Source organism: Lepidothrix coronata, unplaced genomic scaffold (assembly GCF_001604755.1).
Source record: "Lepidothrix coronata isolate B3197 unplaced genomic scaffold, Lepidothrix_coronata-1.0 Scaffold83, whole genome shotgun sequence".
Classification (NCBI taxonomy): Eukaryota; Metazoa; Chordata; class Aves; order Passeriformes; family Pipridae; genus Lepidothrix; species Lepidothrix coronata.
In genome coordinates this window covers 113,292-128,347 of record NW_016690263.1, presented here as the reverse complement: position 1 = coordinate 128,347, position 15,056 = coordinate 113,292, and the positions used below count along the sequence as shown (strand labels likewise).

Below are 15,056 nucleotides of genomic sequence, written 5' to 3'. Positions count from 1 at the left end.
AATGCTAGTAAAATATTTGGCTTTATCTACTGTTCACCCAGAGAATTCCCCTGCTGCCATTAACATCACACCATACTGTTCTAATGATTCCAGACGCTAATGAACTTGTACTATGCATTTCTAACTTCTGTTGATTTAATGTAGCTACCCTTAATTATGCCTGGATTACATCAATCCTTACAAAAAAATCCCCACAACTTCATATATACTTAGCATATACCTGCACTGGTGGAATTTCAAATACACATCAGGTGAGCTATTTTGCCTACTACTTTTGTTTTCTATCTGGCCTACAGTAAACTCATAATTTACTTTTACGCTTAAAACACCACTAGATGCAGTTCACTTGGAATGCTAACAGAAAGCTGAAGCTGAGCAAACCAAGATTTCTCACTAATTAAATGAACAAAGCAAAATCCAAATTCTCTAGAAGTGCTGGCCCTTAGATATTCCAAGTTCAGTGACTGTGCTATACATGAAGCATGTTTGCCTACACCCTTCAGAATACTATGGCATGGCAGGATTCCCAGTCTCTGAAAGCTTGTAGTCAGGCCTTCAGAATCTGAGGAATTCAGTTAATTCATATTGTGGATCTTCATGGGGGAAGGGTGGTGAGAACGCTGTTAAAAGGGGTGAAGTGAGGAAGCAAGAGCTGGAGTCAGGCATGCACATGTCTGATGTGTAACTCCAAATTTCACCTTAAGTTAAACACTAAAAATGCCTTTACATGTCTCGTGTGATATAATCAGCAGCTGAGATTAGAGGGACCAAATTTCACCACTGCTGTACAGGAGTCAGAGTACTGAAAAATACACATTTTAAAGTATGTGTGTAACAACAAGCTGAGATGCAAGTGATCATTGGCCTTTCCAGATTTTTGCCTGAGGTGTGCCAGCAAAGACACGTATGACTATGTCAGAATCAGTCACTACATACCAGAGACCCAAATATCCTATGCTTCTGATCTTTGTTTAATACATCGTGAGTGGAGATATCTGCTGTGTAATATATGGACAGACACCGTCCAATTCTTCTCAGAAGAGCTGGACTTACTCTACCAGATGTATGTAATACAATAGCTCGGAGTGACCTGGAAATGCACTAAGCAACATGCAGGGGCATGTTGGGTGTCATGAATCATAAAATTGTTTAGGTTGGAATAGACCTTTAAAAGCCATTAACCCAGCACTACCAAGTTCACCACTAAACCATGTCCCTAAGTGCCACATCTACACATCTTTCAAATACCTCCAGGGATGGTGACTCTACCACTTACCTGGGCAGTGTGTGCCAAAGCTTGACTACCCTTTCAGTGAAGAAATTTTTCCTAATATTCAGTCTCAATCTGTCCGGGTGCAGCTTGAGGCCATTTCCTCTTGTTCTGTCAGTTGTTACCTGGGAGAAGAGACCAATCCCCACCTCACTACAACCTTCTTTCAGATAGTTGTAGAGAGCAGTAAGGTCCCCCCTCTCAGCCTCCTTTTCTCCAGGCTAAAGAACCCCAGCTCCCTCAGCCACTCCTCATAAGACTTGTGCTCCTGACCCTTCACCAGCTTCATTGCCCTTCTCTGGACCTGCTCCAGCACCTCAATGAATGCTAATTTTAGCTTCTCCACAGATATCCTGCATACCAGATGCTGACCAAGGCAATTCTCAGAAACATCTGAAATATTTCAGGCATTGTACCTCCCTAAACAAGCAAAAAAAAATTTTTTCAAAATAAGTGAGAAGTGTAGTTTCCTAAATTCACTGTCTGGTCAGGCAGATATAAGCACCAGTGGAGAAGAGGGGGAGCATTCAGCCCAGCTTCTGCAGGAATCCCCCTCTCATCCCACGTGTCATTAGATTGCCTTCACTGTGTTGTCAAACAGCACCCTCAGATGGCCCTATTTCATATATCATCAGACACTGGGGTTTTTTTATTATTAAGATCAGGAAAAAGAAATAAATCCTCACTGCATTGCTGTCAGTTTCTAGTGCTTGTGACTGTAGAGAAAAGCCCAAGGAGATGAATAAGCATAATGCAAGGTTTCAGAAAAGGAAGCAGATGAAAACTCTTAAAAGTTATTATATTAATATAATTTCTGATGATACAAAAAGTTACTTCAAAATTTATTGAACCTTTTCTTATTTTTGAACATGTAAGGTTGTAATATGGCTTTAATCCTTGTAGCAGTTTTTCTTGATTTTACTATGAAGCAGTGCATTTGATGATGAAACAATGAGCCATACAATTAATTTTCAGGCTTCTATGTTGATACACAGTTTATTTCACACTATTCCTACAGCTTCATTTTTCAATGTACCATAAATTCATGCATCCATAGCATCTTCCCATTCTCTAAGTATTTAACCACTTTTGTAGAAGTTAACAGCTGAAATCAGATGCTTTAATGATTGCAAAAAACGGCAGTCCGAGCTTCTGGAACCGAGGAGAGCATAAAAGAACCCATTATGGCAATTTCCCATCTAAATTGTGGAGTCTGTATTTCTGAGTTAAACCCCATGGACAGAATGGAACTGTTCAAACATCTCAACAGATTATTTCAAACTGTTTGCCACTTTGGTAAACTGTAGGCAAGTTTACTCCTTGTATAATTTCTTTATAAGGTTTCATATTTTTAACAAGAGAAAACAGTAAATGGATCAAAAGTGGGGTTTGGGTTTTTTTCTTGTTTGCTTTATGTTTACGATAAAGACTAAAGGCAAAGGTAGGGGAAAGGCTTGGGTTTGTCATTTACCTCTTTAAGGAAACAAAGACACAGCAGGACAATTATACCTGTTCAAAGGCAACTAAATGTTACTGTTTATGAAAATGAGAAATTCTGATCTGAGAATATTTTTTATTCCATTTGCATACAGTATGACTTGCAACTTCACTACCATTAAATGCATTTTACATCAGTGACAACAGATACTATGTCACCACGACACCCTTTTTGAGCACTCTTCCACACTGCGCCCAACAGATGGAAAAGCAAGCCTGATAACATTACAGGAATTGCCGAAAAAAGATTATGTGAAATGATTGCTTCCATAACCTTTACTTTAATTTTCAGCCTCATAAAAGATGTATTTCTTCAGAAATGCATTTCCGCTAGTTGGGAATCACACACAACATATGTGAGAACATTGAAACATTGATCACAGGTAGAAATATTCTGTATTTATCTGGAGAGCTCCAAGTTTATAACAATAGAAAATGATCTCAGACTAATATCACAAAGTAGCCAGAATATTTAACTCTCTCAAATGCTGGTGCAATGTTGATGAGATGGTCTATGATTATTTCAGGATTAAGCACTACAATAATAATCTCATTCCCATTGAGTGCTCCTAAATACTCTCAGCAAACCCATTTGTCCCTTTTCCTTGACTGTGATCCCATCTCTGTAGAAAGAAATAGCTCCATAAAACTGGGTCAAGTAAACAGTTTACTCTTTCCTACAGAAACTATGTATGTTATATACCTCCTTCCTTTGATAACAATTTAATCCAGTCCATATTAGACTGAACACGATGCAGTGTGGGGAGAGTGAGCAAGTAACTCACAAAAAAGAAAAAACATCTTAATAGGCAACTTTAAGAATAAAAAATAAAGTGTTAGCAGAGAAAAATATAAGCTTTGAAAAGTTACTAATTTTTTCCCCCCAAAATATGCCCTTTGGCAATTAGTAGTTTTGATCTCATAGCTCAAAAATATGTGCATGTTCAAACTAATACTGTAAAACATGACTTACAAAAATCCTATGTTCTTGCCCATTAACCACTGAACGTGATCCAACCACTATTTTAAGAAGAAACTGAGAGAATTTGTATTTGCACACAACGTAAGATGCTGATGCAAAGAGAAATAACTCTTCTCATCTTCCCACAGTTTGGTATTGCAACAGAAAGACTGGTTATTAACACCATTGCTAGGAAAAAAAAAAAAAGAAAAAGAGGTGAAATATTACCCTTACTATTTTCCACAGAAAACAGCTGTTAAATTAATGTAAGATTCTGAATTACTATCAGCGTTAAAGATATTTTTATGTGTCATTATTACTTTTTACACAGGATAACTGCAGATAATAACAGAGCCACATGCTTCTTGAAACTGGTGCGCATAAAGCTATTGCTGGAAGTATCTCGACTTTATATTTTGGTATTACAGCAACCATAGTCCTAGTGTTTCCAAAGCTGTCTTGAGCTGTCAGACATTCTGACTTCTGAAGCAGGGTAGAGCAGGAATGAAAGAGAAATTCTAGAGTAGACACAGCCTCATGATATTACGGAGGTGTTGCAGGGACAGAGCCGGAGTGCCAGATCCTCAGACTTTTGTTTTACCACAGCTCTTTTCTGGAGTTTTCCAAGACAAATGCACAACTCATTTGACAAGATTACGTTTTGTACCTGCTAAAACAGGTAGAATAGCTGAAAACAATCATGATACCTGCATGTAATTGGAGTGCTGTATTTTGGCCTTATGCTGCACAGTGGGATGAGAAGCATTCTTTTCTCCCTTCTGGTAATTAAGAAAAAAATAAAATTAATAGCTGAGACGCTTGCCTGTATTACCCTAAGAAAAAGTTGTAATTGCAATCTGTCCATTCTATTCAGAATGAAATAGAAAGTGAAATACTTAAAACATTGATACCACAGTGACCTCAACATCTTCCAGGAGAGAAAATTTATCTAGCTATGCAAGAAAGCAAAACAAACTGCTCTGATGTGAATGCTCCAACACTCCTTCAACCCGATCACAAAGATCTATGGCAGGTGTTCAGTCAGGAGCTCCCTGGAAGATCACTTGACTTTTAAGAGAGTTGTCATCCTCTTTGCAAAACTGAGACCAGGCTATAGAAATAAAATTGATTTATATTATTAATAATTTTGATGATGACGACTTTTAAAGGTTGCCCATGCTGTGTTGTGAGAATTACATTGGCAATGTTGAACTCCAGGCAGTTAAAATTGTAATGGATTTGAAGTGACTGAATTAAAATAATAATGAGATCAAATCAACTGCCAGATTTATCAAAAGGTTATATATCTAAATATAGCTTGTCCTGAAGATACTTCCAACCATTGCACCTGTCAAACTAAACCGATAAAACCAGCTAGAATCAAAGCCAGGTGTTTTGTCAGAACAGGTAAAAAAAAAATTAATTAAAAAACATTAAAAAGTGGCTACCACAGGCAGCTTGTAAAGTCTTTATCTGAGCAATATTAAGACATTTTTTCTGTTTCCACAGATTTTCTGTGTTGGGCTGTTGCACACAAACCTCAATGATCTGACCTTCTCATCAGAATAACCCAACAGTCAGAGATGGCATGCAGGGCCAAACATGCTCAGTGGCCAGGCAGACTAATGCCATGCATTTGTTTCCTATGGGTGTTCTACAAGATGCCTTTCTACTTTAGTCACACAGAATAAATATTGTTTAGGAATTCTGGTTACTTGGAAGGAGAGTTCTGGGAACTGATTTTGAAGTGTGGATGCAGAGAAATAATGCAGCACTACAAAAGGAATTCATCAACACAGACAAATAAAAGCCCTCGGGTGACAGATTCTGCATCAGTATATTTGGTGAAGAGCTAAAATTATACTACTGCTTCCTAAAAGAATGTATGTAGGGAATAAATTCTGTGGACCAGGAAGTGTATCATCTTTTAAGTCCCACTTCAATAACAGGGCTGAGATTCAAAAATATGACCATGACTTATGTTTGTCACTCGCAGTCACCTAATTAAGAACTCCGCCCGTTCATTCTCATCCCCAATGTAATAGCTTAATTACTGTATTTGGTGTAACCAAAACCCACACATTTTTAAAGGATTGTTCAAATGCAGCTTAGGTGCATATCTCCATATGATATTGCTAACCAAGAGCCCTGCTGTAGCAGGGCTTTTGTAGGAGTAAACCACATTTCATTGACACAGAGCTGTGTTTTCACATTTCATTGCATGAAAGCATTGAGACAGTTGTGACTGTGGAATCAGTATGTTCAGGCAGAGCAAAAGATAACATAAGCTCAGCCTTTACAGCTGCAAGCTCCTGCTGAAATTAAAAGGAAACAAATCCTCTGCTGTAACCCCTTCCCCCCCACCACCAGATGTACAGGTCTCTATGGAAAACTGCTGCTTCTAAACCTTCCTCTGCCTTTCTGCACCTTGGTTTCTATATGCACATTCCATTTTCTGTTGAAACAGCCAAAATGGACGAAAAGCTTAGCTCTCACATTAGCCTTAATAGAAGGTCACAGATGAAAGCAGTGCTGCCACTAAGAGGAAGCAGACACAAATAAGGCTCTCTAAACTGGTTCTCAAAATCACATCTCTTTTTTCAAGCCAATGTATACCCTGCAGCTGTGCTCACCAGAGGCTAACTGATGCTTTTAACTTTCTGCATAATAGAAAAGCTTTCGAGGAGCTTTTATTACAGCGGTTAGTTTTTCTATATCAAACCCCTACAATCACAAACAAGAGAGGGGAAAAACAGACACTAGAAGGTACAAGTGGAGATTGTCTGTAAAGCTTTACAGAAGATGGCGGGCAGATGGTAGGGATTTGCAGTGACACAGCTGTTTTTAAAAATAAAGAGGTGGAAGAGGAGAGGCATGATTACAGCCACACATACATTCCTAAGCTTGTTCACACAAGAATAAAAATTAAGCTAGCAGCAGGAAATTGAAGTTCGTGTATTATTTTGAATTGACATTTAGAAACTTTTAAAAATAATCAGCAGCACCTTCAAGTTTCTTTTCCAATCATTTTCTATGTAACTATGATGCAAAGGTGACAATAGAAACATCAACCTACAATGACACATTAAAAAGACAATCACAGAATTCTAGGACTGTCAAAATTACTGTGCCTCCAAATTAGCACTTTTTTTTTTCCGTAAGCTTTACAGTCTAAAAAGACAATTCTATTAAATCATCAAACAACATAGATTATGTTACCTATTTGACTTTCCTATGAAAGGATTTAATTTTTACTGTAGTATTTTTTCAGATGTCATTAGTAGAATGCACAGATAAACAATGCAAGGAGGAGTAAGATGTATGGGGGTTATTGCAGATTTAACAGCATGGGAGGTGGGGCAGGGAAATGTCCAAATTCAACAGGGTATCAAGCACTGGATACTGATTTTGAAAGAATAGAATATTTTTTTAACTAAGCAGTAATTTGTATTAAAAAACTTCAAAATGACACCCTGCATTCTTTTTTAATGCATATTCTCACATATGCCCCCCCTATAGTCACATAGAAAGTTTAAGTTAGGTAAACACTAAAGAGATTGATAATATAGAGTGTAAAAGTCTGCCTTCTCCAGAGAATCCAGTGAAGCTGTTTCTAGACAGTTTTGTTTACAAAATTAATTCTCTTCCAGATAATCAATTCCTAGATGTCAGAAATTTTACTTTTAACAAGAGAGATACCACTGATACCAAAAGGATAATCTTTTTATCATTCCTCATCGAGTCACCTTTTTCAGACTGCATCAGTTCACTTTCTTCCCAGTATTAAAAAATGACTTGTCAGCATAAACATAATTTTTGCTACTTTTTTTTAAAAAGCCATCTAATTTTGTGAACACGTGTGCCAGGATCCAACAAAAGGTTATCCAGCACTAACGCACTGAAAACTTCTTTAGAGCCATCTCCAGAGCCACTGGTGCTGGCTTTTGCTACAGCTGGGTATTGAACTGAATATGTGGCAGGTGAAACCCATTATGAAAATCCAGCTATTCCACCACTTCTCCTTTCAGTGTCTAGGCTGCTCCCAATCCAAAGACAATAGCAAAGAGATTAGTGTAAGTGCTGCCCAGCACACAAACAAACTCAACAACTGAAGACATTTAAATTAACTTTATTTATACCAGGTTTTCAAAATCAGAAATATTTCAAAGAAATTCAATACTCATAGACAGGTGCTACATTGATGATCTTTGATCCACCATTAGTGCCATGTTTTCACTCTACAATCATTAACTCGCCACCACAAACTAAGAGGAACTTACAGAAGTTTATAAAAAATAGGCAGACAATGAAAATTTGGTTTATACTGGAATTGGCATAAAAGAGTAAAGCTTATTATCAAATTGTGGCAACTGCTGTATTCCATCACTCAAGGGAATGCTACAGCAGGAAAACACTCTTCTACTTCGAGAAACACTTTGGGTTTTAACTGAACATACTCAAAATCCACTTCACGATGTGACTAGGAGCGATTCTTACACTCAAGTCCGTGTAAATTTAAGCTTTCCATTTCAAAAATCGCCACAAGCATAAACCTCACCTACACACTCTAGTCTTGGACTGATTTCCCTTTTTGGAGAAATCAAACCCATATGCCTATACCTCTTCCAGGATTTACCAAATCAAACAGAATAACTGCTGGCTTTGAAATACTTTAGAAGAAAAATGCCATTTCTGCACAAGCTACTCTCATGAAAATTTTATTTAACATTTCTTTATCAATAAAATAACTGAAGCCAAGATACCGAAAGTCACGTCTACACGGAGATACACAGAAGATATTCAACTTGAGAGGATTTTCCTCCACTTCTCGATCACAATGAGGCCCTCACCATTTTGCATAATGACAGAAAACAACAGCTGACAAACCATTTTGGAACAGATGCCAGCTGTCTCTCATTTGCTTTATATAATTCAAACAGTAACAGTTCTGTAGCACTTTATTGGTTTTTGTTTGGTTTGTGTTCATTTTTGTTTGTTTCTTTTAAAGCCAAGCCATCTGAATTGGACCCCTCATCAGTCAGTCAGTAAGTCATTTCAAGAACAAACTGAAGGCAGGCTGATCCTTTTGGATCCAAAACTTTAATTTGGTAGGAATCTTACAGAAATACAATTTGTGCTTCAATTTCATAGCTACTTGGACTGAGTGAATATACACCTAAACTACTTTAAATAAAAAAAAACCCTTTAATATTCAACTGAGAAGCCACAGACGTTTTTCCAGACTGTTTGCAGCAGAGACAAACAATAAATTTAAACACAGTACTGCTTAAAAAAAGTTTACTGTCTAAAGTGAAAATTCGAATGGTTTATTAAAATTTAACATTTTCCATTTTGGCTTTTTCTAAAGAAGCAATTTATCCGTTGTGAAAAATCAGTTAAAAGATAATTGCATTTTACTGTACTGAACTCAAGTCAAACATAAAGCACAAAGATCTTTACATTAAACTGGGCTTTGCACACAACATGAATGATCAGAAATAGACTATTTTGAGAAATAAAAAGTTAGGGGTTTTTTATCTAGACAACATGCATACCATCAGTTACTTCTCACCCTTAAAAGGTACCTGAAAGGAGAGTTTTGTAGAACAAAACCAAGACTCATTAATACACTTAGTAAGTCAGTGGTCATCATGCCTTTTTAGTTAAATTCTAGTAAAGTTTCGTCTACATAGAACAGCTAACACAATGAGGTGTGCAAGTCATAGGGATAGCCAGAAGCCTGAAACAAAGTCTTAAAGTTCTACAGGACAAGAGAGCCTAAACACAGCACCACTAGGTTATTTAAACTATATAAAAGAAAATTTTGGATTATCATCTACTTCCTTGTTGAAAAAGGGTTATGGACTGAACATAAAGGGCCCGTATTTAAAAGCTCCACAGTTCTACTCTACCAGCTTTTTAAAATAAGGTAATGATAAAGAGCATTCCTTCTAGCAGCATGTACAGTTCAGCTGCCAGTGGCTGCCTAACAGCACTCCTTTACGCATACCAGGAGAATCATGTCCAGTTTTGCCATTTGTGGATAACGATGACAAGATACAAAAGCATGTGTTTGCCATAAATAGCTCTGGCTAACGGAGGATTGCTCGCACAGAGCAGATCAAATTCTCTATAAGGAGAGCATTATTTGGCTCCCAGCCAAAACACGTCCCCAATGCAAGCCTCAGTAGTGGCAAACACTTTCCAGTTCTATTTACATAGAAGCTAACAAGTAGAACGGTTCATTTAGGCTATTTCTTGTACCAAGTCAGTCTTAACTGCAACACTTGAGAAACAAAAATTCCTTCCTGGCTTCATACTCTGCACATAACTGTCATTACACATCATCTTACCGAAAAAGGCGTCGAGCTCGTGCAAGGTTTTACTCTGGCATGTAGAACTTTAAGAGCATTCAGGTATGAAACACACTGCATGGTTAATTACTTCGTATTTTTACATTTCTGACACAAGTGTTTCATGGAAATAATGGTCTCCAGTAGTGGTAGCTTCTTTACTTGAACGGTAAACTAGGAGCAGGTCCTTTATCGAACGGTCAGAACAGAGACACAAAGATTTGTAAAGCAGTGCCTAAATCAGTATTAAAAACTTGCATTACTTAAGATGAGATTAATGATTGTTTACCTTTACAATACTTTCCACAGAAGTTATTTGAAATATGCTTAAACACTTAAAAACTATATTTTCCAATGAAAACAAGGCAACGTTCTGTAATAAGCCACAAGTTTTATTGCAACGTGGCCAATTTTTGATCTCAAAAAACAATGTTCCATTTAAGGCTCTTTTTAATACAGAAATTGCCACCATGACTGATGTTTTACAAAACTTTAGTGTTTCAAGACTCACATGGTAAACAGATAACTTCTACTCCTGTTCAGTAGTGTACATTCAATGGAAAACAAAAGGCATCGTAACAGCTACTTCATTTATAAAGATATGCATGTAACAGGAATGAAACTGAGGTACTACAATAATCTGATGACACAGTTACAGCAACTTAATTGGCATTCCTTTGGGAGGGGGCGGGTCAAACATATTACAAAAAAGTGCTTTAAATGCATAGTGTTGTGTGCTGCCATGTCACAAAAATAGGCTTGTCAAGGCAGGTGAGGTGTATGAATGCACAAGAGCCTCATGGAACTGCAATCAAGTGCAACTGTAAGTAATACTGTATAGAGTCTACCATCCGACCAGTGGACAATACTTTCAAGGCATTCAATTAGCTTACCCTTTGCTGTCTGCTAGACTATTTACATTAACTATCACATTCATTGTACATGTTGCAAGGAATGCCTGCAACGTCAGTTTTGGCTAAGAGTATGACGTGAAAGCATTCCTTGGATCCTACATAAAACTACCAGGATTAAACAGTCTAATGGCAATCACTGGTAGACTGCTTAACAATGACATCTCCTTCAGGGCAGTAGGGAAGGGACTTATTTTTTGAGAAGGGGAGGGGATGGGGAGACTAATACTATTCCAATTGAACGAGCTGCAGAAATGGAAGCTCCTTAGATCCAGATGGCACTTGTCTGTCTTTTTATAAGGGTTTTCCTTCAAGTGAAACTACCACGTTGCCTCCCAATTTCTCTCCAAGTGTTGAACGGTCCTTAATATCATCCAAACCATTTACTTGCCACTCATGTTTAATACCTGAAAGACAGACGGACAACAATGTACTTGTGAGAACCTCTACATCTAAATGCCATTATAATTAATGAGCAAAACATTTTTAGGTCAGTACCTGTAAATTTCTTTTTAATGGCATCTTTAGAGCTTGCGTAGATCATCTTGCTTTTTAAAGGTGCGCTCTCAGGAGCCCTTTAAAAAAAGAAGAAAACCACAACAAAACAGTTATTCAGTCATCCAGTAATAGCTCCATGATATTCAATTTTAACAGCAAGCTTTGCTTTTACACACCAGAATATAAATACCAGGTCTTCTTTCTTAGATTCCTTTGTCTCATATGTGGCATCATACAAAGCATATCGGCAATCATTCAAAGGTAGCAACTTCACAAAGGCTGTATAGGGGTCCTCCACAGTATCTCCAATGTCACCAACCAATATCTGCTTTGATTCCTCTACAATTATTTGTTTTTTGTCATCACTTAAGCAGAAGAGAACAGCTTTCTTTCTTTTTTTAATCTCTTCCGGGGTTGAAGATTTCCTTACTTTCATGTCATTAAAAACCTTTATGACTTCATCATTCACTGTTACTCCAGAAGCCTGTAAAATGAGATCAAAGGAATAATTCAAACAGCAAAATTAACACTTGCTAGAAGAGGTGATAGCCCACAGTGCTGATAAAGTCTGTCTGCCCTCATAAGAATAAAAATACTATACTCAACCTGAACACACTACAAATTGAAGAGTATTTGCAGGATTGGAGCAGAAGATATAAAGAGGCATATATTTGGTAGTTTCTTGTTGCAGATCTCAGCATGTTCAGCTGCAATTATGGATAGCAATATCATACAACTAGGCACACAACTGTACTACTCAAGCAGTTTTCCTTTACCTTATCATGCATTTGGCTTATCTGGGGGGGAGGGGACGAATAGGGATGGGGGTAAGAACTGAACATATGGGAGGAGTTTATAATTTTGGGTTGGGATGAGAGGGGGGTCATTCATTTGGGGTTTTGGTTTTTTGTTTTTTTTAGTGGAACAAACGTTACAGCAGCAGCTCACATCCAGCATTATCATGACTCTCATTTTGTTGGGTGAGGTAAGGCCCTACAAGCAACAGAAATGTTTTCTGCATTGTGTCAGCTTCAACACCACGCCTTAAGAACTCCCGAATTTTACTTCATACTGCTGCGGGATTATTGTTTGACTGCTCTTCCTTCATATAAAAAAAAAACTGTTAGAATTTTACAATCGTTACAATTGTACAGCTCCCCATAAGGCTCAGAAGCCGTTCAAAACACGAGCCTAGAGCAGGAAGGAAACAAAAAACCAGCAGGGCAAACGGGGAGCTCAAGGCAAAAGGCAAGTAATTTAGCAAACCCCACTGCGAGTGAGCGAGCGAGCGAGCTCAGCCCATCTGCAGCGCCCTTGCTCTCGGTCCAACAATTACATCTGCCGAGGCGGGCGCTGCCAGCGCAGGCTGCCCAGGGAGGGAAGGCAGGTGCGCGGCTCACAGGGAGCCGCCGGCTTTGTCCCCGGGGGCGCCGCCTGCCCCTCTTCCCGCTTTGTTCGCGGGGCTGGCCCCCGCCTGCGGGCACGGACGGGCGTCCCGCCGCCCCGCGCGCCGACACCCCCGCCCGGCCCCAGCGCTCCCGCCCGACCGCCCCTCGGGCCTGGGCACCGGGCGGCCGCAGCACCGCGGGAGGGGTGCGGGACCCCCTCCCCGGGCCCGCCACCCCGCCCGGCCCGCATCGCGGGGCACTCGCACACCCGGGCGGTGCCGCAGGGAGCGCTGCGCCGCCCGGCCGGCCCGCCAGCCGCTCCCCGGCCCCGCCGCGGCCCGCCCGCCGCCCGCCGCTGCCCCGCGACCGCTCCCGCCGCCCCTTCCCCCCGCACCCGGCTAAAATTAGACTAAAATGGCCGCCGAAGGCCGCGCCGGGCCCAGCCTGCTCCGCTCAGCCCCCTGGGCCCCCACTCGGCCCCGCCGGGCCGCCTCCGCCGCCCTCCCCGCCCGCTGGGCCAGGCCGCGCCGCGCCGCCCTTACCATGGCGCCGGGTCCCGGGGCGGCGGCGGCTGCTGCCTGCGGTGCGGGGCTGCTGCACGCAGAGAGCGCTGCGCTGCGCTGGGGGCGAGGCGGGCGGGGACTCGGCCGGGCGGGGGATGAGCCGCGGCGGCCGGGGAGGGCCGGTCACATGGGCCGCGCCGCCACCACGTGCCGCCGCCGGGCCGCGCTGGGCCGGGCCGCGCTGGGCCAGCCCCCGCGCGGCAGGGCAGGGCAGGGCCGGGCCGGGCCGGGCTAGCCGGGCTGGGCCCGCCGGCGGTGCGGTCTTGCTCGGCCGCCCGCGCGGCGCGGGCAGTGCTGGTGCTGCACTGTGGGTGCTCCAGCCTGTGCCCCCAGCCCCGGGCGTCCCCCTGGCCGGCCACGGGCCTGCCCCGGCGGTGCGGCCTGGATGCTGGGAGGGCAGTGCGGCCCTTCCGCCGGCCGCGGAGCTCGAGCAGCCGGTGGGCGCGTCAGGCCGGGGCTCGATGGCGGCGCGGCCGCTTTGAGCCGCCGCTGCTCGCCCTGCCCCGCACCGCCCGCCCGGCTCCGCTCCCCGGGCCGAGGTGCTTTCTGCTGCTCTAAAGGCACGGGCTTGGCGCGGCCCCCTGTTCACCGCCGGGGGCTGTCAGGCTGCCCGCCCACGCCCCAGAGCCGGCACAGACGGCGGTGTGTCCCCACTCGGAAAGGAGCGGTCCTGCTGCCGCGGTGCCCCCGCGCTCTGCAGGGAAAGGCCAGCCGACTTGGCGCTGGGACTGCCCTTTCTGCGGTCTGGGAAGCGCTGCTCAGACTGTGGGGCGGGACACGGCACGCAGGGCGGAAAGTGCAGCATTAAAAGATGGGAAGATGACTTACGGGAAAACAAGGACAACAGTCCTGACAGTGTTTTTCTTGTCCATATTGAGCCGGACAGGACAACAAACACGGAGTATTTTAGCTCATCCAAGTAGACAAGAGGATTGTCAGTCCAATGCAGCTCTCAGCTCACTGAACTGGTGTGTCTGAAAACTAGGAGATCCTAAAGATGCAGGACCTCAAACATATGTACCTGGGAGCCCCCATCTTGCATTGTGGCCAGTCAGCTGTCTCCCCAAAACACTTGAATTGCTACTAGTACTGTGGTGGAAACCAGCAAGCTAGCGTTTCTCAGCATGCATGTATTGATATATATACATATATATATATATACATTCGTACTGCATTGTGTGAGTGATGTGTGATTTTTTTCTCCCCTTTCTCCACTATTATACACTGCCATATTGACCAGATGAGCCTCTCTGTTTCCAATATCCTTTTTGAGTTACATCTTGCCTTCTCTGAATGCAGAATTCAAGACTGAATTGCATTCCTCAATTTTCAAAATTTGCTCCATCAGCCTTGAAATCACTAATCTGGAACTATATTTATTCTTCAGCTCCTTCCAGCCACACATTCAGGACTCCTTGCTACCACTGAGCTGAAAATGTCCAATCTGTTAGACTCAAGTCTTGACGGCCCCATTCCTGGTTATCTGATGCTCTTGAGCAATGTCATGGGCTGGGGTGGTCTTAGAGGGTTTCAAATCCTCATCATCAGGATGGCTTAATGTCTGCTAAACCAGCCTTCATGGCACTGCAGCATGTCATAGCAGGCTGTGTGTGAC

The 15,056-nt window shown here is 42.1% G+C and overlaps 1 protein-coding gene across 1 annotated transcript; it reads right to left on the bottom strand.

Moving 5' to 3' along the window:
- Positions 1 to 7,841: 7,841 nt before the first annotated feature.
- CFL2 (cofilin 2) lies at positions 7,842 to 13,543 on the bottom strand. The gene is made up of 4 exons (XM_017820470.1): positions 13,421 to 13,543; positions 11,667 to 11,974; positions 11,491 to 11,567; positions 7,842 to 11,399 (listed from the first exon to the last, which is right to left on the bottom strand). The coding sequence occupies exons 1-4, from the start codon at positions 13,421 to 13,423 to the stop codon at positions 11,287 to 11,289; spliced, it is 501 nt and encodes a 166-aa protein (XP_017675959.1). The 5' UTR covers positions 13,424 to 13,543; the 3' UTR covers positions 7,842 to 11,286.
- Positions 13,544 to 15,056: the final 1,513 nt, after the last annotated feature.